The sequence below is a fragment of the Xenopus tropicalis genome, chromosome 3 (genome assembly GCF_000004195.4).
Source record: "Xenopus tropicalis strain Nigerian chromosome 3, UCB_Xtro_10.0, whole genome shotgun sequence".
In the NCBI taxonomy this organism is placed as follows: domain Eukaryota; kingdom Metazoa; phylum Chordata; class Amphibia; order Anura; family Pipidae; genus Xenopus; species Xenopus tropicalis.
In genome coordinates, this window is record NC_030679.2 from 54,018,225 (window position 1) to 54,041,585 (window position 23,361).

Sequence of the window (23,361 nt, forward strand, 5' to 3'; positions counted from 1 at the left end):
CCAAAATGTTAGGCACCACCCAGCAATGTAGACATTTACTTGAGTGGTAATCTTGTCCTCTGTCTGCTAGATATGTGTTATGTATGCCGTGGGGATTGTACCATCTATAACTGAAATTGTATAAATGGCTATTTTAACACAAATCTAATTTTTAATGCATTATTATTTATATAATTGCCTTTAGCACAACAATTCCTTACTGATTAGAAATAGAAACTGGTTGGTTGGGTAGTTGGTGGTGACATTTACATAATGGTAACTTTTAACTTGTTGTTTTGCATGAACTTTTATGCCCTTGTCATAAAATGAACTGAGCAGAGTAAAAATATGTACCACAATAACTATTTATTAATAAAAAAACATGTAATACCCATTAACATTTACAAGCAATGCACATATAAAACAAACTGTAGAATTGCATATATACCCACAAAATAACAAGCTGATGGTAGTAGGGGGCAGCTACTTGTTATAATTGCTAAAGAGTAAATGCTGATTTTCTTCTGTAACAGTATTAAATAATGGTAACTAATTAACATGCAATGAAATATAGTCACTTGCAAAAGACCTTGATAAAATGGCCTCTCTTGTTATATTTTCAGCTAAAAAAAATACATAAAAATAATCTATTAGCTTTTGTGTCTCTAGGGTGTTTGAAATCTGTAGCATTTGATAATGCAGCACAAAGATTTTAGCATTTCATGCATACATTTCAATGTGTATGAAATTTGATTTCAGTTTCTGTTTTGTGACCAATGAATCACAAAAATGTGCTATATTCTTCTAAGGTTTCCCCTAATAATCAAATGCTAATGATCACAAGTCTACTTGAATAATGGAACTCTGTTTGAGTATTAAAATATGTACTAAAAATGTATATAACCCAGTGTAATTACAGGACGCCAATTGCACAGTATTTATGGACAGTATTTGGGGTACTGAAATCATATGTCCAATACTGTCCTATGAACACCTTCCTTTTCACTTTTTTTCAGTAAACCCCTCAAGATACTGTATATGAACCAGAACACTATGCATCCTAAAATGATCTGATTACTTTCCCCAGAGACCTGTTCAGATAATACAAGAATGAACAAGAGTTCTACAGGAAAAGCTTTTTCTGCAGGTTTCATATATATATTTCTTGTCACAAAAGGGTATCAATTTGTGCAATGTAAAGAAAATATTAACTTTTCCTATCATATGACATGATATTCATACCTTCAAAAACCTGGAGGCACAGGAGATGTAGACATTCAAGTTATGTTACAGGTAAAAAAAATGTAAACAAATATGTGTTGTAAAATTGCATAAAATTAACCCTAAATATTAAGTACAGTTATTGATGCACAGCAAAAATGTGCTCATTCATGGGCAGTGGATATCTAGTTTTGCTATGTGGGTGTGAGGGAATTAAACAGCAAAATATAATTGATCAGGCATCTTTCAATATGGCAAATATCAAACTGGATAAAAACATGTGTGAATAGATTTGTTGTTCCTCCATTTTTAAGTTTTTGACCATGCTGTGTCTGATGCCATATTGTTGTTTGCCTGGACTTTGTCAAAACTCTCTCCTACTACTACTATATTAGGCAAATAAGTCTTGCTGAGTAATTCTGAAAACTCACAACATGAGCACCCCATTGGACATATTATTCAGAAGGAGCTTCTTTGGAACTCATGCAAATGCAAGCTGCATCTGGAGCATTGTATTTAACCCCTGGTCAAGGTAGGATTTAGGTACAGTGGTCCTAATGCTTGAGAACTCTCATCCTGATGTATTAGATGAGTCAGCAAAGGTGCAGTTGTAGTATGGGAAGAGATTACATGTGCACAGGGTGGCATTAATAAATGGGCAAAAGGCCAGAACTGAGGGAGATAATGACCCAGGCCTGGTTAGGCCTGAATTCCTCTTCACACTAAATGATAACATGAAATAAGGTCTCAAAAAGGCCTGAAGGGAATCATTATCTCTCTCATGACATTGGGTTTATTGACGATTCTGCATCTGGGAGCAGAAGAGAGCAAGGGAAATGGGCAGTCCTCTGCATATATTTAATACTCACACATGCACCGTTTCAGAAAGGCTGCTGCATTATATAGTATAGATATAGTTTCCACCCAGAAACACTTTCTTAAACTCACAGCCCTTACCTGCCCCAGCTGCACTGCTCTACTCAGTTCCTTCTAAAATACAGCAAATGGATAATGAGCCTCCACCAATGTGTGGCAGTGAGCCCTGCAGCCCTGTCTTCTCAAATGCCTGTCAAGCCACAGTCCGTGCTTCCCAAAGGTAGAAACCGAGCATCTCATCCATGCATGTGTGTATATACAACTACAATTTTAGGGAAGATCGCATGGGGGATGAGTTGTCTATGCAGGATGAGGGGGCCCACCAGTTAAATCATGGTTCAGGGCCCACCAAGGCCTTCAAATGGCCTTGCATGTGCCCGATGCAACCAGAAGAAGCAAGGGAAGTGACATGAGATATCAAATGTACAGGGCAACATTGTCAAGCAAATGGAGTTTACTAGTGATGAGCGAATCTGTGTCTACCGTCGAAATGTGGCTACCACACAACGTTTTTGAAGCACTTGACTTTATCGATGTGACTGCAACTTTTTTATCTCACTTAACAAAATGCTGAATTTCTCAGTGAAACCATGCCTGCTGAAAAAATTTACTCATCGCTAGAGCTTACTATTTCTATTTATTTCTAAATTCAAAAGGGTAATTTACAAGGATCCTGGAACACGAAGGAGCACAAGACCACATCTTAGTGTTGCAGAGTGCACTTCTGTCTGGGTCTGGTTGTGTTCTGCTACTCATGCCTGATTAAAAATCTTGTACATGGTACACGGAGTTCAGTGTCAGCAGGAGCAGGATAGCCTTGTCCTCACTGCCTGCCTGCCATTGAACTGGAGTTTGAGGCAAGGTGCAAAGTGCAAAACTGCAATGTTTTAAATTTTGGCCAATTATTGCACTTTATACCCTTTGTTGCACTTCAAATAATACCCATTAAGGGTTTTATTAAAGTAAAAACACTTGTGGATTTTGAAAAAAAGAGCAAAACAAGAATTTGGTTTTACATAAATGATGCAGCCATGGCAACAATCCTTAGGTTCCTTTTGACAAGGGGATTGGTTGCCAATAAAATATATTCTTTTACATAAACTGTCATTGTCTGTTGTGTTATTTCTTATTTAAAAAAGGTCTATATACTAGTAAATATACACAAGTCTCCAGTGCTAAATCCACATTTTAACACAAGAAAACAAACCAATACCTTTAAAGACTTGTTCTAATATTACAGTAAGGATATGTAAAGCATAAAGTACTTATACTTATTGTAGTTCCTCCTTTAGGGAAAATGCTGTGCATTCATTCCATTATATACATAAAAATCCTTGCTGAATTTGCATCATATTTCATACAGCAGGCTCAGAATCTTGGCTAATACCAGAGCTTATACCTGTGTCTGAGTCCGTCTCATGAACATCCATATTACACAATATGGTGGTTAAATCCCCTGTTGCATCAGTTTTATTAACTACACAGTTATTTGCTGGAAACTGAGTTTGACAATTTAATGGAATATTTGTATTACTAATGCATAAAGATTGAAGTTCTTCTTCCAGTCTTTTATACTCTTGTTCTTGCTTTAGAAGTATTGAATCTTTACATCTGATTTGCTCCTGAATGCAATCAAAAAGGTTGTGCAACTGTAACCCATGCTGCAAGCTTTCATCAAGTTCTTGTTTAACATTACTTAAGTCATATTCTTCCAACTCCTTTTCGCTGTTATCAAAAGATTCCTGGTCTTTGCTTTGCCTCAAATATATAGAAGATATCTCTGCCTCAATTTCAGTGGAGAGGTTGCCAATAAGCGCTTGTAGATGACTTACCTTTTCCTCTAAATGAAACAAATCTTCTTGTCTTCTTTTCTCTTCCACAAAATACTTTTTTGGTTGTTTTTTACAGGTTTCTGTACTTTCACTGACTGGTTTCAAATACAGGTTTTGGACATAATCTTTCCCAATGTTCTCTACTCTTGCCAAATGTAATTTGGCTTCCTTTGACTCAATGTCTTTACTCAGTTCTTCTGTTCTTTGGATTTGCTGTTTGATGGTATGCTCTTGAGACATTATTACATGAATAAGTGTCTCTAAATTGTTTCTGTCTTGAAAATCAATGTCTTTTTTAAGGTTGGCCAATTTTCGGAATGCTTTTCTTATAATTCTTTTTCGTTTGTCTAGTGGTAATGCTTTGATATGATATGCTGAACTGTATTGGTGATGCTTTCTATCTACGTTATGGGAAATTTTAGCTTCAGCACTCTTCCACATTGGAATAGGAAGGAAGGCATCCGCTTTTACAAGAACAAAATTTAAGTTGCTCTGCTCTTTCCCCCAAGCTTTCCACAGTTTTAAGATTTTTGTTGGAGTTGGCAAAACACGTTCAAAACCTCTCCATTTCTCCACAATGAAGTATTCACTGGGCTGACCCAAAAGAAAAGTGTTGCTACCAGCTTTCATATCATGGTCTTCAAGAAGAGCTTGTACGACTTCAGCACAGGTTGTGTGCTTAGTCAGTCCCAAAACTACTTTTTCTTCTTGCCCAGCCCATATAACAATCTGGCTTTCCTCATTCTCCATATCTTCACTGGATGACCTAAGCAATAAAAAAAAGCATTATTGTTTTATTTTTAAGAAAATATTTCAAAGTGTAATTCTATAGGTATACAATATTTTTCAGGTTTTTAAACATACATTTGACAACCTTTAATTTCTATTTTCCTAGGTACTGTAAATATCCTTCTATAACTTATACTAGGTCTGTCAAACTGTAGGCCCATAGGATGGATGTGGCTCTCCAAAGGATTTAATGGCCCCCAGTCTGATCATAGTCTCCATAGACTCTTTTGTATGACATCATCATTTTAATGTAATCTGGCCCTCAAACATGCTGTATGACAAATAATTGTATTACTACATGTAATAAGTTCGACATCACTGATTTGAATAATAAACATTATATAACATAGGCTCCATACTTTTTGACTAACACTGCCATGTAACTAGGATTAGGTCAGAAAATATTAGCAGAAATTATGTGTTGGCAAAGACATTGCACGCCAATCTAAAATGGTTATCAACCATTTCTTTTAACATATACTTTTTGGCCTCCCAGCCTTTACCCCACCCATAGTGCACTGAAATTCAGGACAAACTACATTCCTCAGGATTAATTTTCCTAAGCCTTTCATGGTATGAACGGGCTAAACTCAATAAGTGTGTCATTCTTTGAAGGTTATAAAAGAACTAAGGACACATGTAGGAAACATACAAACAGTTATATAGTGGTGCAAAAGGTTCACTTTAAAGGTGAACTAAGCCCTAAAAATTAATATGGCTAAAAATGCCATATTTTATATACTGTACTTACTGTGCCAGCCTAAAGTTTCAGCATCTCAGTAGCAGCAATGAACCAGGACTTCAAACTTGTCACAGGAGCTCCCTATCTTGGAAAGTGTCTGCGACACGCACATGCTCAGTGGGCTCTGAGCAGCTGTTGAGTAGCTAAGCTTAGAGGTTGTTGCAAGCAGAAAATAAGTTTTGTCTGTCATATAAACTGATGCTACAGGGCTGATTATTCATTTTTTTATTACTTATCAGCCTTATATTGTGACATTTATATTCTATATATAGAATATATTGTGTGTTGGTCCCTAAGTTCAGTAACTGAGAACAGCACAGAGCATGTGCAGGGAATCAGCAGAAAAGAAGATGGGGAGCTACTGGGGGCATCCTTAGAGGCACAAATCTTTGCTGCCAAAACATAATGTATAACATTTGTGCCCTACTTCTTTAGTTAGGCTTTGGCTCTCCTTTAAATTGCTTAGGCCCCACAGATTCTATGATCCAAGATGGGTAAACACTGGGAATATTATATAATTGATAAAAGACTAAACAGCATGTGTCGACAGTTGCAATAACTAATAAAATATTGTCTTGATAATAAGATTTAAGGGTGCACAACATGGGAACATCATATCATTGTACTGACAGTGTTATACCATAAAAGGATTAAGCAATGGGAAATAAAGTAGAGAAGAGTTGTAGCCACTGTTATCCAAGCACCTAACTCAAATGGAAATTATCCATGGAGGAATAACTAAACTGAGGTCTTATACAGACTTTCAATGTGGGTTGATTTTAACGATAAAATATTTTAATATTGTGTGATTAATGTGTATAAATACATAAAAGGTCAGTATATTCATTTCAAAAGGGAATTTTGGCATCAGGAACATTTTATATCTCTATATTTTTAGTCAAATTGTGTAATTTAATCCTCTGGACCCATATAAATATTTGGAACAATGAAAGCAGATCTCGGGAGAATTGTTAAAGTATTTCTGTAGCATTTAACTCAAGTACAAGAGTGTCGTATTTATTTTACAGCTAAATAGTAGTTACAGTTATAAGAGTATTTGTGCCTGAACAAACACTACTGCTCATGATTCACCTCTTACATACTGAAATATAAATAAAGACTGCTTTGTTCCCCTTTTGATTTATGTTAGTTTATGTTTAATATAAAACACTTTCAATAGGAACGATGAGGGATATTAACATTGTGTTCAAATATTTCCTCTAAATTTAGTAAACAATTTCACAACCGCACACAACAGTTACAGACATGTTAAGGGTGTGATAGTCATACTGTCAGACTAGTCAGTTTACAAATATCTATTTAAAAAAGTAGAATAGTGTAATGATGAATTAGGGTTCTAAGCTGCAAATCAGGGGCAAAATAAGTGCACATAAATTCATTATGTTTGAATTGATTTCAAATCAAATCTTTCTTGTTTCTTGCCAGAGCTCATTAAACCTGCAGATAAAGTTGAAGAATACAGTATTGCAACAAATGTGTGCCAGGGGATGCCATATAAATGTGATATGAAAACGGTCTTGAGAGCTCCATTCAGTCTCAGAGAGATTTTGAGTTAAAGACACATACCAGCCTTATGATAAGGAAACTGAAAGTTCACATTGCAACATCCTCCAGGGCAAACGCCTGCACCCCCCTTACTTCCACAACATTCAGGCAGTGGGACATGCTTGCACCAGTAAGAACTACACAAGTACTTTGCACTGAATTTTCTGTCCAGCAAAGCGGACAGAGCACAGTTCTACACATCAGTCAAATAGATTTCCTATCTGGTACAAGGCTCAGAAAATGGTTTGTACAACACAGGGGCTAGGTGCAAGTTTATATTTTATGGTGATCTAGGGGCTGCAATTTGAACTAGTGTCTAGTGCTTTGTAAAAGAGCTCAGCACAGAGAGCACAGAATAAAAGGAACAGTATATTGGAAAACTGTAAGTATTGATATGTGTTTCATATGGCTTTTCTTAATGAGTATAATAAAGACCATCTAAGAAAACCGGTACTTAATATTTTTTTTAATAACTAAATCATTAAACGGTTTTCTATAATTCTAGAATCTATCATTTCTTTTTTTTTTTTTAACACACCAGAACAAGTAATTCCATTCCCGTGCATATAAGTATTTTTTAATTTGCAGATTAAAGGAGAACTAAACTAAAATGAATATGGCTAGAATACCATATTCTATATACTGAACTTATTGAACCAGCCTAAAGGTTCAGCATCTCTATAGCAGTAATGATCAAGGCCTTCAAAGTTGTCACAGGGGGTTACCATACTGGAATCTGTTGGAAGGGTCTGCGACACGCACATGCTCAGTGAGCTCTGAGCAGCTGTTGAGAAGCAAAGCTTAGGGGTTGTTGCAAATTATCAAACAGAAAAGGAGGTCTGTAATAAAGGGTGATGCTACAAGGCTGACTTTTTATTTCTGATGTTAACTGCACTGTTTCCAGACTTGCCATGCACTGATAATCTGCATTTACTAATGAGCCTTATATTGTGACATTTATATTCTATATATACAGTATATTGTGAGTCCTTCCCTAAGCTCAGTAACTGACAGCAGCACAGAGCATGTGCTGGGAATCAGCAGATAAGAAGATCGGGAGCTACTGGGGACATCTTTGGGGGAACAGATCTTCACTGTTAATGGGCTGTGTTGGGTTGGTACAGAAGCCAAAACATAATGTACAATATTTCTAGCCCACTTCTTTAATTAGGCATTAGTTCTCCTTTAATAAGGCTTAAGTTATATTTTATATTTTTATATGTCAATAATTTTCCCTGGATAAAAGTATAGCCTATATGTTTAGATGGCACTTGCTGGTGTGCTATGTTTAGAGGGATTTCATTTATATGTAATGGGAATTGATGGTGACAATTCCATGTTAAGATAAAAATTATTTATACACATTACATTAAGGTGAAAGTAATATCTGTGTACATTTGTAACACATATATGTGTTAATGTTCATGACATTAATTAGGCATGAATAATTTGAACCAAGCACAAATAAAGTCAAGAGCCATTGCTCATAATAGAGACAACATTTGCGTTAGCTTCAAGGGATTTATTTTTATTTTACATGTGTTTATGTTGTTTGCTTTTTTAGAGTCAACAACATCAAACAGGTACCTGTATAAATATGTCAGCTGGATAAGCATTTAGATCTGTTTGCTAAGGGCTGCTGAGAATTTCTGAGCAACTATTTTTTATTTTGCAAAGAGTATTCAAACATAGCTCTTTTAAGAAAAAGCATGGTAGCTTTGGTCTTATTTGCTTTTCTATTATTTCACTTCCTCATACTTTCATACTGCCTTGCTTTGTGTTGCAACAATAGCTGAACACGAGCCAGTCTGTATAGCTGACATTGTATTCACAACAGAATTGTACTATTACTGTTTTTCAGTAGTACATACATTTCATTTCATCAGACTCTGAAATGATGAGATGGAAATATCATTGAATTCAAAGTACCCCTGGGTTTCCTTTGGGATTTTATATTTTTTTAATCAGAAAACCCTTTTTGTTGGTATTGTATTGTATTGCACCTCAAATGTACACACTGCTTAACAAGGCGTAAACACAAACAGGGCTAGTTATTAAACAGTAAAAATAATTACATAAGAAGTTAAATACACAGTTGGGATGAGGTACCTGCCGCAAATAGATTACACTTTTATAAACTATACAAAGGTCAGCATAATTGTAAGTAATGTCAGACTGGGGCACCTGGGGCCCACCAGAGAACCTGACTTGAATGGAACTGCCTGTATACTCAAGATAGTAAAACTGGTAAATTACATTATATTGCAAAAACAATTAAACAAACATGTTACTGGAGCCTACTGTTTAGTTACTGATTACTTACATCAGATAATGTAGGAAGAAGAGTGAGGATAGGGTAGGTGTTGATGTGTCAGAGTCAATAGTAGGAATGACTGTGGAGGCAGCAAGGAGAGCAGGGGAAAATAATAAATTGGGCAGTTGCACAGTGACTTCAGGTGGGTGCCAGCCAACTACAAGGAGAAGCACACAGTGAAAGATTCTCAGGGTGCAGGAAAGTGGATCCAACAAAACTGTGCTGTTTAGGAGCTGAAGTAAAGAAGTTTGCTGGAGGGATAGGAAAGTCAGGGTGCAGCCTAGTCAGTGACTTCAGGGGTGGCTGATGCTGCGCTGCCTGTGATGCACTATGGAAAAGGTGTGCACAAGATTGTGGCTGCAGGGCAAAGGCAAGACTTTAGTGTGGTGGTTGATCTCAGGGGCATAAGACAGAGTAGCGGTGTGTCTGAGTGAAAACTATGTTGGGGCCCCTGGACCAGGAGAACATTAAAGTGCAGATTGAAACTTCTGTTACATTAAAAATGTAAATGTACATTACACAATTACATACCTAAGGCGCAAAAAGCAATGTGATACTATGTTCGTTTCAGTGCAAACAGCACAGATTCCTGAAGTAAACTAAAACCATCCAAAGCGATCCTTAGAAAGGAATGTTACTCTGCACACCAATCTTCTCAGCCTATCTGAGATTTTACATTTACTTACCAAATGCATCAAAAGAAAATTAAAACATTTGTTATTTAAAGTAAAATTACAATCAACATGTTTTGATCCACTGGGGACCCGGATTGAATCTCAAAGTTTGGTGAATACCAGTATATGATAGATAGACAGACAATATGCATATAGTAAAATATTTTTGTAGATGGCTAAGCAAAATAGTAACCACAATTGTAACTAAATGCATGGTTTTACTGTTCAGTTCTCTATTTTGGTCAAAATTAGGAAAATTTTGTTTGAGACAAGTGCATTTTTCTCCTAGTGAAAGAAAGCAGGCATTTCTGCGTATATAGTTCAAGAACAGTAGTCAATGTTAGAAAGCCTATCTGGGAGTATAAAGAGATTGCATTTAAGTGAAATAAGATCTAAAAATAAAATATAGGGGTTGGGCTGAAAATACTTTTTGCCTTGGGTTGAACAGGGCAGGACCCTCTTCACCTCTTGTATGAGTTATTGGTTGCTATATATGTTACTCTATATGTCCAATGTATAAAACTCACTTATTGTACAGTGCTGCAGAATATGTTGACTCTTTATAAATAAATATATATAATAACAACAACATACTTTTTGTTTTAATTGAGATTTACTTATTTATTTATTGAGCTGAGGATGACAAACAGAGAGGCTGAAGCTACTCCATCTTTGGCCCTTGCAAGTTAGATAATCACCTCAGGAGCCTTCTGCTCTGTGATGGGGCTCTCTTTCAAATCTAAACATGCTGCCCCATTGTCATATAATGGACTGCTTTTAGAGCATGGGAAAACATTGGGGAAGCGTGGGGGTAGGAAAATAGCCATAGTGCCCATAGCTGCTTAGAGCAAAATAATTATAGTTACAATCAGAGACTAATCACAACCCGGGAACCATGGCAGAACTAAAACCCCATAAAGACTTATTATACATGTATAAATCAGCCACCTCTATGCTATGAAAAACTGATCTATTTACAGGGTTCCATGTAGCTGTTTATAGGAGCCTTAGGTTAATAGCTGGGCTTCAAAAAACAGACCTGATAATTTTTTTGGCTATGCCTCTAAAGTGAGATCTGAAAGAAAGAATTTATTTTAGAAGTGGGGTGTTTAGTCAGTGTGGGCCAGTAGCACACAAACAACATTTCTTTTGTAGCTGAGTGCCAGGCTGACCTGTAGTGTAACTGATGATATGCTCTTGGGAAGATTGACCTCATCTCCATAGGTGGATTTTCAATAAGGCTAGGCCTGCTTGGCACCTTAAAGGAGAAGTAAAGGCTAAGTCACTTGGAGGTGCCAAAATGTTAGTCAGTGGAAGAGATAGTTGGGAGGTTCATTTTTTATGCCAGCAGCAAATCCACTAAGGCTCACATTATCTTTAAATCAGTCTATGTATGTCCCATCTTTAGCCTCCCCAAACAAAAATGTCACGCTCCGCCTATGCTCATCTCTGTCCCAACCATGCCCCATTACAAACAAATATGCTACTGATCCACCTGGGGGGGGGCAGGAGTAGGCATTTAAGCATCCTTCCCTCTACCCAAAGCTGTTAACCAACCCCATATCATGAGGGAGATAATGATCCATTCCAGGCCTTTTTTATGTTATCATTTAGTGTGAAGAGAAATGTATAAAAAACTTAATCTTCCTCCTGACATGGGGTTGGATGACAGCTCTGCCTACCCATCTCTTAACTTGCAGCAGCACAGTCTCTGTACTTACTGCCTGTCATTTACCCACTAATGCTGTGATTGGCAATTTGCTTTGGATTATTAAATGCTGAGCATGGTGCAGAGTGCAGCCAGATTTGGGGGGGTGGGGTCCTTGAATGAACTCATATGGCAGGCTTTACTCCCCTCATATGGCAGGCTTTTACTCCCCTTATTGTTCTGGCTCTTCTCCTGGTTTATGTAGATTGCCCCTATAATATCATAGCTGTAAATATATAAGATGCCAAATGCACTTTACAGTAACATTTTATTTTTACTAATTGCTAATATAATTTTAGGATGTTTCCTAAAAACATCCTATATCATGTTTTTAGGAAACATATCAGTCATGTATATTTTAAAAGCCCTGTATTGAAGGCTGAGCATGCATACATGGATATCTCAAATGCTATATTGTATTACACCATCATAATACTCAAGATGACATCTTACAAAATCTAATACACGGGTCACTTTTGAAAAAAAAAAAAAAAATCTGAGTGTGCATTTAGCTGTTACATACTATTTGAACACTTTCTTTGTCTATGTTATAAACACCATTCCTGGCTTTCAGTCAGCTCACGCCATTCATTGCTTCCTATTATAATTGTTAAGATAATAAGTCTTTATTCACTATGCCAACTGACTGGTTGTATTGGTATGACTCAGGGGAATTACTTTGTTGTATTAAAAAGGTTAAATACTTCTTCAACAAAAAAAATGGCAGAAGGATGTAAGCTGAGATCTTCTATAGCTCAGAAAGAGAAAAATGTCCTTTTTCAGCACCTGGCGCTGATATAGTGTTTATAAGGCAGAAATGAATACCAATTACACACACACTGGTCTTCAGCTCCAGTACAGTGCAAAAATGTTATATTTTGTTTTTACCTATGATTTTACCATGATTGATATGCTAATATAAACATTCATTTTAGGTTCCTTTGCAAACCGTGTGCAGATTGTATCCACATAATAATGTGAATAATGCATATATGTAGTTAGCATTACATTAACATGCCCTCCACATACATGCTACGCAGTTGGTGCAAAAGAAATGCATGTGGGTTGGGAGCAAACTGGACCACAGCGTAATTCCTGGTCAAGGTATGTGTGAAGGGCTCTCTTGTACCCATGCTGCTACACACTTGTGGCCCAGTCATAATTAACAGATGCAAAGACGTAGGAATTTTTTGTGCGTAAATGTAAAATGTAAAAACAATTGATTATCTGCATTTTGATATATATGTAAACACATACATACTGAGGACATTGTTATTTTCCAGTCATAATTCTTCTTTTTACCAGTGGGCACCATTTGTCAAACATATTCAGTTAACATTTACGTGCTACTCTAAGGCGATTTGTCAAATCTACATGAAAAATTTAAATCTAGAAAATATGAAAAGCTTGAAGCCTGCAGGTGCTCCTTGATTCCTCATAGAACTGACCTTTCTTGTGGTCATGGAACATGTTGTATTTCTATTATTCTCATTACAGGAAGATCTGATAAAAATGACCGACCAAACACATGCTAACTCAAAAAAAAGATTGTACAAAGGTAACATCTGGATTATCCTTAAGATCCTACATCTCTTCATTTCAATAATAAGTTTACAATAGGTTATCTATAGACCTGGCAGATAGGTCATGTACAAGCTAACTACAAAGGAGCATGATCATTTCCAGTTCCTAGATGAACTGGTCTAAGCATGCTTAGTTCAATTCTGGGGCATAGCCAACTATTATTTCAGCAGCTTTTAGCTGTTTTCATTTTCATTTTGGCAGTTTTAAATTTTTGCCTTTCTGGGTTATCCCAATAAATTTACAGAGCTAACCCCACTACAGTATCATATAATGTACCCAAGCACAACAGTAATAGTAGCTTTTATAGTTATGCTTCACATACCAGCATACCCACATAGCTTTTGTGGGATTGATTATTTATTTTTTATGTCTAAATATGTCTAGCTGGAAGGCAAAAAAGGCAGCTTTGGTAGTTCCCTACCTAGAGGACTTTATAAATGTTTTGGCAGGACATCATTATTTTTCAAAGCCTGTATTTCATTCAGAAGTATAAAACAAATTACTGATTAAGAAGAGAAACAGAAACAAACAAGGGACTGATAGCTAGTGATCTGTCCCATTTTGCTTCGCAGAAAAATTCCTGGTTCTCATATGGCCATCTACAAAATCCTCATCAAATATTGCTGATATGCATTCATTTAATTCATGAAGTTAGACTCTTTAGTGGTCTTTACAAAAATTGTTCCAAATTCATCGGTCATTGGCACTATTTATAAAATTACTTGTTTCTATTCAAGGACCTTTAAAAGTAACGCTAGGGGGCTGATTAATCCACGAATGGGAAAAAAATCGGATTGGAAACGAACATTTTGCGACTATTTCGTACTTTTTGCGATTTTTCCGTCACCGTCGCGACTTTTTTGTAGCCATTACGACTTGCGCGAATTGTCTCGACTTTTTCATAGCCATTATGACTTTTGCGAATTGTCGCAACTTTTTCATATTGAGCGCTCGAAAAATTTGCGACAATTCGCGAAAAAGTCGCAAAATACCGATCATTACGAAAAAACCGCATTCGGACGCTTTTCGGACGTTCGTGGATTAGTAAATGTGCCCCTAGGTGTGTTTAAATGGTGTTATTTCTGGCTCACAGTGATAATAATGGCATCAATGTCCAGTTCACTTGGCATCACTCAATTGCCTGGTAAAAAAATCTCTGGAATTACAGTTAAGTCCAGGCTGACAGTAATTGCATGGTTTCTACAGCACATTGCATTAGTTACTGCCAAGTGACACCAATACCATGTTTAACACCACATACAAATACAAGTTAATAAAATCCTTGTGCTACAACATGCATGCAAATTACTAAAACCAGGCATTTGTTTGCATCCATAACAATATTTCCCATGCAAGTTGTGGCAGTCACATCTTAGCATGTATTCGTAAATTGCAATTCTGGCAAAAGCCTCTGGGTTGAGGTTAAAAAAACATGGGGGGTCATTTATCATTATTTTTATTATTATTACTAATGGTAGGTAGTGCTCTATCCAAGGGGCAAGCTCCAGGAGTGTAGAGGCCTGTGGCCCCTTACACAAAGCAGGATGCAGTGTTCAAATTACAAAAATAAAAAAAAGACTTACAGTACATACTGAACTGTGTTTGTAAATGGGACTGATTCTTCATTAATGTTTATCATATGTGGTAGAGGCCTTCCAGCAATGAGTTATGTACATATGTAGTGGCCTATATGACCGTATCATATTGTAATAAAGATTCATTTATTTTTTATAATCTGCTCCCTAAACATGTAAGAAGGTTGTAAGACTTTTATATGCGTACAATGCCTACAGCACATTTGTACATACAGTAAGAGAAAGAAGTAGTGAAGGGCAGTGAGTGAAATGCATTACAGCCACTACAGTAAAGGCATATTTTACTGAATATTGTAACTAGATAAACAGAATATTGCAACTTAACATTGCCCTTATACTTTATGCAAGTAACTCTAAAAGCACTAAATAAGATTACTGATAATTACACATTGCACTTTTATTGTATGGGACTAAGTCTCAGAGCACTAAATTAGATTACTAAATCTATATTGCTTTTCTACTGAAAGCAGGCAAACCTTACAGTGTTCAACTGGATTACAGTAAATTCCTGTTGCACTTCTCTTAACTGTATGCTGGAAAATAGTTTAGTATATGAGATAAGTAATCTTATCCCTCACTGCACAATACCACATGCAAACATTGCTCATAGCACTGAATGCGATTACTGTAAATCTATATCGCACTTATTTTGTATGTGAGCAATCCCCACAACACTGACTTACTGGGTTACTGTAAATCCACATTGCATTTATTTATAATGTGTGCAAACAAGCATCCTAGTAGTAAATTAGATTACTGTAATTTTACATTGCAGTGAACACCATTAGCATTGGATAAGACTACAAGAAATCTATACCTAGCAAGATTTACTTGCTCCCCAAACCACTGAATATGTACTTTTCTCTGACACAATGTTCCTGTTATCAGATTCAGAATCAAAGGCAGCGTTCATTACCTCTATAGAGAAAGTACCTGTTTCTCCATAACTCTGTGAATGCAAAACAAAGTAAAAGCAACTGAGCTATCCATTATGAGAAAACAGACATAATTCTCCTGCCCTTTGTAATAACAAGACATGCATAGCTGATGGCTCATTACCTATGTTTAAGCAGAATTTTCAATAGCTTTTTCCCAAAAGGAGCCATGGTTAGGAGAAAGGGACATGTGCAGAATGCAGTGCCGGCTTCCTGGAGTTGAATGCTTACTAGTAATTAGTGAATCTGAGCTCAGAAGTAGGAAGTTGAGCAAATCTTGACGTTCCAGCTTTTGCTGCACCTTTGGATCTCTGCCCAGCCTGACACAGAGCAGCATTTCCCCTTACTATTGTTACCTGGGCCAGTGCTGCCTTTCAGTGCGCAGTTCACTAATACCTGTGCTTATCTTATTTCTTGAGCATGTCCTGGGCAAGAAAATGTTTTCCAAAAATAATATCCAGAGAAACCATAGGAATACCAATTACCAAAGCATTACTTGTTTGTTAAATGTGCCTTACCTGTAATTGGAATTTAGGACTGATCCTGCAGCTCTCAGATAAATCCCCCATACAGGTTCATAAACTCAGTATTCATATTCACATTCAGAGCATATTTGCATAAGAAATCAGAAATATGAGTTAGGTTGGCTCAGATCCCAGAATCCTGTTACACTATCTTTCTAACACTAAAGTTTAGCTGCTATTGAATATGATACCTTAGAGGTATTTAAGGTTTATTCTATATTCAAGCTAGTTCTATTCCAACTGCAAGCAAGAGGCCCTTCTGCTGTGCCCACCCAGACCTCCGCATGGGTTACTTATTAATGACACAGTCAGTAAATGCCTTAAATATTTTCTGAGGGAACTAGCAGAATCCCACGCCACAACTTCCTGAGCTGTGACCAAGAAGTGGAGTGGAACCAGTACTGACCCGCAGCCTTGACTGCAATTGTAATGCTCTATAATTAGATTAATAGGGAACACATGCTAATAAATGCTTGCAATCAAGTACACACTGACAGTACAACTCCTCACCTCATTTACTGGCACAGACTGTACCTTTAGTGTCGAAAGCTTTTCTGTGCCACTGAGTTTGTTGTCTGTTTTGGGAGGATAAAAAAACACAGTTCTTTATTTTGGCTTGTAAAACAATTCCCTTTTTATAATTGGTTATTTTTGCTGACTGATTGGAAATGTCAGGAGAAACCACATTGGTAGGATTGTGAATAGGGAAAACCTGGAATGTACTGAGTGGTTAATAGGTAATTACTAGCGATGGGCGAAATATTTTGCTGCAAATTTCCATGTTTCGCCATTGGTTCTAGTGTTAATGCAAATTTGTTTAATTTTGCCTTTTTTTATTATTATACAGGTATGGGATTTGTTTTTCGGAAACACATTTCTCAGAAAGTTTCAAATTATGGAAAGGCCATCTCCCATATTTATATTTTTTAAAAATGATTTTCTTTTTTCTGTAATAATAAAATAGTACCTTGTACTTGATCCCAACTAAAATATAATTAATCATTTTTGGAGCAAAAATAATCCTATTGGGTTTATTTAATGTTTAAATATTTTTTTTGTAGATTTAAGGTATAGAGAGCCAAATTATGGAAAGATTCCAAGCATTGTGGATAACAGGTCCTGTACCTGTATTAATCAGGGCTGAAATAAGAGTAGAAGGGGCACTGTTTAAGTAAGAAAGCCTTTGGGTCCCATATATTTGGAGGAGATATTCAAACCTTCAGTTGGCTGGTGGTTGTTAAAGCACAAATTCCAGCACCCCAGTAAGTATGCTCAGAGATACACTATAGTAACACCTGGATGACAGCAGTAAGGACATTCCCGATGTATGAATTCAGCATTTCAAAGTGGTGTTACTTCATATAATATGTTCTTTGTAATTATGTCTTCCACATGGTGCCTTTCCGTTGTTGGCCTAGTATATGTCCACTCTACTCGACATCACTGCTTATAACTGATGACATCACAAAGCACTGTTTATAGAAATATCCATTTCATATGTTTTAGAGGGCATAAAGATCATTTTACAGAAGCAGGTTAAGAATTGTTAGAATATGTAGGGTTAAAATCCATGGAATTATTACACATGACTTGTCATTTAACTTTAGGGCAATTAAACAGAGGGAAAACTCGGTAAAATGCAACATTTTCTGCCATCCTTATTGTCAACAGTCCTTGTAAAATATTCCTTGCTATACAATTCATTGCATTTGGCTGATTAGTTGCAGGGCATTGTCTTTATGGTCTGTGTTAATAATTGCCTAAAGTTGACTGCCAGATCATCATGCAGTTTGGTGTTTTCTGACTTGTAAAATTGTACATACTATAGTATGGACCATCATGATGATCAAAATATACCATAGGATTTTAAATATTCTCTTGTTAACTCTGTCATTCTCTGTGTATGTTTGAATATAAACTATTGCAAACAAGGAAATGTTGTGCAATGAGGCTGTGTCCACAAAATTTATACAGACAGCAACAAGAAATCCTCTGCACTCTGCAGCCATTATCAATAAATATAGGATATTAAGACATTCTGTGCATTAAGCTGCCAAGCAATGCCCTCCTCTTTGAGCAAAACAGGGATTGTATATTGAAGCAGTAGAATTCTTAATGAATCGGATAAAAGTGAGTGTAGGCCTGGCCAAACCATGACTTGCCAGCTTGAAGTACTGTATATTACAATATATGGACAAACAATTGTCTGTTTTGCTTAAAGGGGGTGGCATTGCTTGGTAGCTTAGGGGCGTATTTATTATGCTGTGTAAAACTAATTCGCCGAAAAAACGGAGTAAAAAGCTGTGTAAAATAAATGGAAAAGATCGCCATCTGAACGCCGGATATTACGCTGTTATTTTCCATAAGTTCCGGTGGAAGAAAAAACACGTAAAACAATTACGCCGATTTTACGCCATTTTTACACGGCGAAGCCTGGCGATGTGTGACGAATTTTCTCGCCGTTTTTTACACAGCATAATAAATATTCCCCTTAATGTCCTATATATATAAGAAATTAAGACAAGAGAACCTCTTGTTGCTGTTTGTATATAAAGTTATTGAAAAATATACCCGCCCCAATGAGATTTTTATTGTATCTGTAAGTCTAATGTACCTCAATTATATTTTAACACTGTGGGGGAGATTTATCAATCCACGAACGACCCAATCGCTCGTTTGATTGGACCATTCGTGTTTTCTGCGACTTTTTCATACCTTGTGTATTTTCGCAGATTTTTCCGTTATTTAAAGCAACTTTTTCGCACTGTGCGTAAAAAAAAACGCGACAAAATCGTATTGTTGCAACGAGTACGAAAGTTTCGCATTCATTCAAGCTTCGGTATCGTGACTTTCCTTGGGCCAGGTTGGAGCTGCAGAGTGCCATTGAGCCCTATGGGAGACTTTCCTTTGGCCAGGTTGGAGCTGCAGAGTGCCATTGAGCCCTATGGGAGACTTTCCTTGGGCCAGGTTGGAGCTGCAGAGTGCCATTGAGCCCTATGGGAGACTTTCCTTGGGCCAGGTTGGAGCTGCAGAGTGCCATTGAGCCCTATGGGAGACTTTCCTTGGGCCGGGTTGGAGCTGCAGAGTGCCATTGAGCCCTATGGGAGACTTTCCTTGGGCCAGGTTGGAGCTGCAGAGTGCCATTGAGCCCTATGGGAGACTTTCCTTGGGCCAGGTTGGAGCTGCAGAGTGCCATTGAGCCCTATGGGAGACTTTCCTTGGGCCAGGTTGGAGCTGCAGAGTGCCATTGAGCCCTATGGGAGACTTTCCTTGGGCCAGGTTGGAGCTGCAGAGTGCCATTGAGCCCTATGGGAGACTTTCCTTGGGGCAGGTTGGAGCTGCAGAGTGCCATTGATTCCTATGGGAGGCTTCCAAAATCATGCACAAAAGGATCAAAGTCGGAAAGGTTTTCCTGCATTCTACGATCGTTCGGATATGAAAATTTCATGACTTTCCTATCAACAATACGATATTATCGTGACTAATACGTTTTTTTCGTAAACATATTCATGATATTTGCGATCATCAGAAATTATCGTATCCAATCCGAATTTTTCCCATTCGGGATTCGAACTCGCGTTTTGATAAATTTGCCCCTGTATGTATTCTGTGGCCATCTTAAGCGATCTTATGGCATAAGAACATTATACAGCTCATCTATAGTTGCCATGTGATTCCCCATATAATTATTAGTTAAGCAATTAATTTTATCTTACAAATAGGGATGCCCTGAATACTTTGCGAAAGATTCGGCTGAATACCAAAACCAAATCCAAATTCCTAATTTGCATATGCGCAGAAAAAAGGAAAAGGGACAAATCTTGGCAAATCCCAAACTGGATCCTGGATTTGGTGCATCCCTACTTACAAAAAAATGCCAGATCCAGTGGGGACCTAAGGTTTGAGTTAATGCCAGATAATAAGAGAGTTCCCAATATATATATATATATATATGTTTAAAAAAAAAACATGTTTCCTCATGACAGTATTCCTTTAACACACTACCATTTAGTGTGTAACTCACATTTAAATTATTTCTACTAAAGTGCATTACTTTACACTTTTCAACAGTGAACCTCATTTTCCAAACATCCATTGTTTGCTGTACTATGGTTAGCCATGAGCTCATTTTAAATAATACAGTGCTACAGACTCCACCATCTCATGTCAGAAGGTGTTACAAGCTGTAAGTCAGAGAAGTAATGTTTGTACTCCTTGTCAAATAGAAAAACAAATATACATTCAAGCTTTGCTGCATCATTTCTTAAAGAAAGGTAAAAATGTACCATAATATTGTTATTCACACTGTAATTCTAACAGTATTACTGTACAGTAGAACTAATAGAAATAACCTGAACTTAAGCATCATACATAGCCTATTTAATACGAATGATTAAGGTGTCAAGGTATTAAGGAATATTATTACCATATACAATCTGAAAGAGTAATATATGGGGCAGATTTATCAAAATGTGACCTAAGAGCTTAATACATAAAAACACACCCACGTTCTATTCATTCCTATGGGATTTTACGATGCATATTTATGAAAAGATGAGTTCTAACTTTCACCCACTGAAAATACACTTCTAAAAATCCCACAAGAACAAACAGAACATGGGTGACTTTTTATGTATTATGCTCTAATCTCATATTTTGATAAATCTGCCCCTAAGTGTCTTCTACATTAAATGAGAACTAAACCCTAAAAACAAAAATGACTAGAAATGCCATATTTTATACGCTAAACTTAATGAACCACCCTAAAGATTCAGCATCTCTATAACAGTGATGATTCAGGCCTACAAAATTGTTACTGAACCTACCCTTCTTGGATTTTATTAGAAGTTTCTGCAACACTCACATGCTCAGTGTGCTCTGGGCAGCTGTTGGAAGACTGTGAAAACGTATTCCCTCCTTTCCTGCCTTACCCCGATGTACTCATCAAACAAAGAAGACACAAGGATACAGTTATGTGGGGTGGAGTTTGGCCGCAGATTTATTATATGATACATCCTTGATAGTCCTTGCCATGCATTTCACCTTTGCCAAACATTTAACAAACTGTATAGCTGTTTTATAACCGAATGCCAGCTGTGGGCAGCAGTGGGCATGTGGAAGACATCAAATAACAACATAGATTAAATAGGAGGGGTGAGCGCTTGGCTGCAAGATTTCCGCGGGAAACTAGCTTGGGTGAGTTAACCCTATTAAGCGTGGAGGGAATTAAGCAGTTACTTTGCTCCACAGTCCCCCTACGCTTTCATTAAGCATTTCAGCGCTTTCTAAGTTAAGTTTAGGGGTCATCACAAATATCCAGCAGAAAATGAGTTTGGCCTGTAATATAAGCCGATGCTGCAGGGCTGATTATGAAATTGTTATGGTTGTTGCACTGGTTCCTGAGCTGCCATGTAGTAATTATCTGTATTAATTACTAATTAGACTTATATTGTGACATTTATATTCTATATATACTGTATAGTGTGAGTGGGTCCCTAAGCTCAGTAACTGACAGCAGCACAGAGCATGTGCAGGGAATCAGCAGAAAAGAAGATGGGGAGCTACTGGGGCCTTTTTGGAGGCACAGATCTTCCCAGCTAAAAGCTGTGTGTGCCCAAAACATAATGTGTAGCATTTATACTATATTTCTTTCTTAAGCTTTAATTCTAAATTAAAGAAATGACCAAACTTACTTGTAACAGCCACAGGATCATTTTAGAAATGGGTGCATTATACTATATAATAAATGTCACCTTAAATCAGACACTTAAATGATTTAAATTATAAGCATGAAATATGAACAACCTGAATTGTATGAATTCCAAATTAACTTGACAAAGTGAAATTATCATTATACTGAGGAACAGGAATAGCAGATATGCGCTAACATGTTAGAAACAGATGCCAAAACACTTCATTTCTATAGATATAATACACATAATGCTACTAGCAAAGTACTTGTCATTGCATGACAGGTCTATGAGTGTTTGTGCTTCAAAGGATCAGCAAGGAAGCTCAGGTGAGCAGTGGGAAAGCTCTAACATGGAATTGTCAGTGAAAGCCTGTTGAGTCAGTGACATGGAACAGCTTACAAAATACTTGCAACATAGATCACAGCACAAGCGTCAGCCAATTGAGTGAGTTGCTTGTGAGATATACTGGTAATGGTGTATCTGAGCAATGTTTTTGGCTTATTCTAGCCTTTATCAAGCCACAATAAGTGGTGAATGCATCATAGATGCAGCATAAACATGAGGGGAGTTTGATGGGTCAGTAATGTGTGGGCTGCATGGAGACAGAAGTGTTTTTGTCAAAGAACATAGAAGAAAAAAGCACCGTTGGGATACTGCCCGTGTGTAAACTTGGCATGCATTACATAGTACATTATGCTTTTTCCCACAGTGCTCTTTCTGGCGCATTCCTGACACAGATGAAGAGAACAAAATTTAAATATGTAGATTCTGCTTTTATTGAAGATTTTCATGAAGCAAACTTTGGCTCTGTGTCTAGGGTTCAAACTTGTTCCTGGCACTAAGTTCCTCAATTATATAAAATAATTATCACTATTTGATTATGTTCTACAATCAGCTAATTGCTGCTCGGCAGTAGCTAACAACTATCAGTAGATAGGTTTCACAGCATTATTCCATATCCAAACACAAACTAGAGCTTATTATCTGCTCCTAAGCAGCCAAACATAGATAAAGTGAATAAATGCCCTACATCACATAAATGCCCTAATCAAGCAATATGCATCAGGTTGTGTCTATTTGTATTACAAAAAGAAAAAAATTCTGCCCACACTAACCTCTTAACCATTACTCTAAAAACACTCTTTAAAGTCTTCCATCAAGGAACATTGTTAGACCAGCAAGTGATGTAGACAGTGCTTGGAATATATCAATTGAATGTAAGGCCTTACACCATTTTTGCACAGAACAGCATGTACACTTCATAATATGTAAAATATTTGGGGTTAATTAAGAGAAACCTACACATCATTTGCCCCTGACTTAAATAGT

The 23,361-nt window shown here is 37.0% G+C and overlaps 1 protein-coding gene across 2 annotated transcripts; it reads right to left on the reverse strand.

The window, feature by feature from the left end:
• Positions 1 to 328: 328 nt before the first annotated feature.
• rassf9 (Ras association (RalGDS/AF-6) domain family (N-terminal) member 9) lies at positions 329 to 16,723 on the reverse strand. 2 transcript variants are annotated; one of them, XM_012959884.3, is made up of 2 exons: positions 16,334 to 16,723; positions 329 to 4,674 (listed from the first exon to the last, which is right to left on the reverse strand). In XM_012959884.3, exon 2 carries the CDS (start codon positions 4,656 to 4,658, stop codon positions 3,432 to 3,434), a length of 1,227 nt encoding a protein of 408 aa, XP_012815338.2. In that variant the 5' UTR covers positions 4,659 to 4,674; positions 16,334 to 16,723; the 3' UTR covers positions 329 to 3,431. The 2 variants fall into 2 exon arrangements, with proteins under 2 accessions (XP_012815338.2, XP_031754759.1); XM_031898899.1 differs by lacking the exon at positions 16,334 to 16,723 and adding an exon at positions 15,940 to 16,125.
• Positions 16,724 to 23,361: the final 6,638 nt, after the last annotated feature.

Coding starts and splice junctions, on each gene's coding strand:
- rassf9 (XM_031898899.1), bottom strand. CDS start 15,986: ATGGCTCCTTTTGGGAAAAAGCTATTGAAAATTCTGCTTAAACATAG. Junction 4,675..15,939: donor AAAATTCTGCTTAAACATAG/GTAATGAGCCAT, acceptor TTTATTGCTTAG/GTCATCCAGTGAAGATATGG.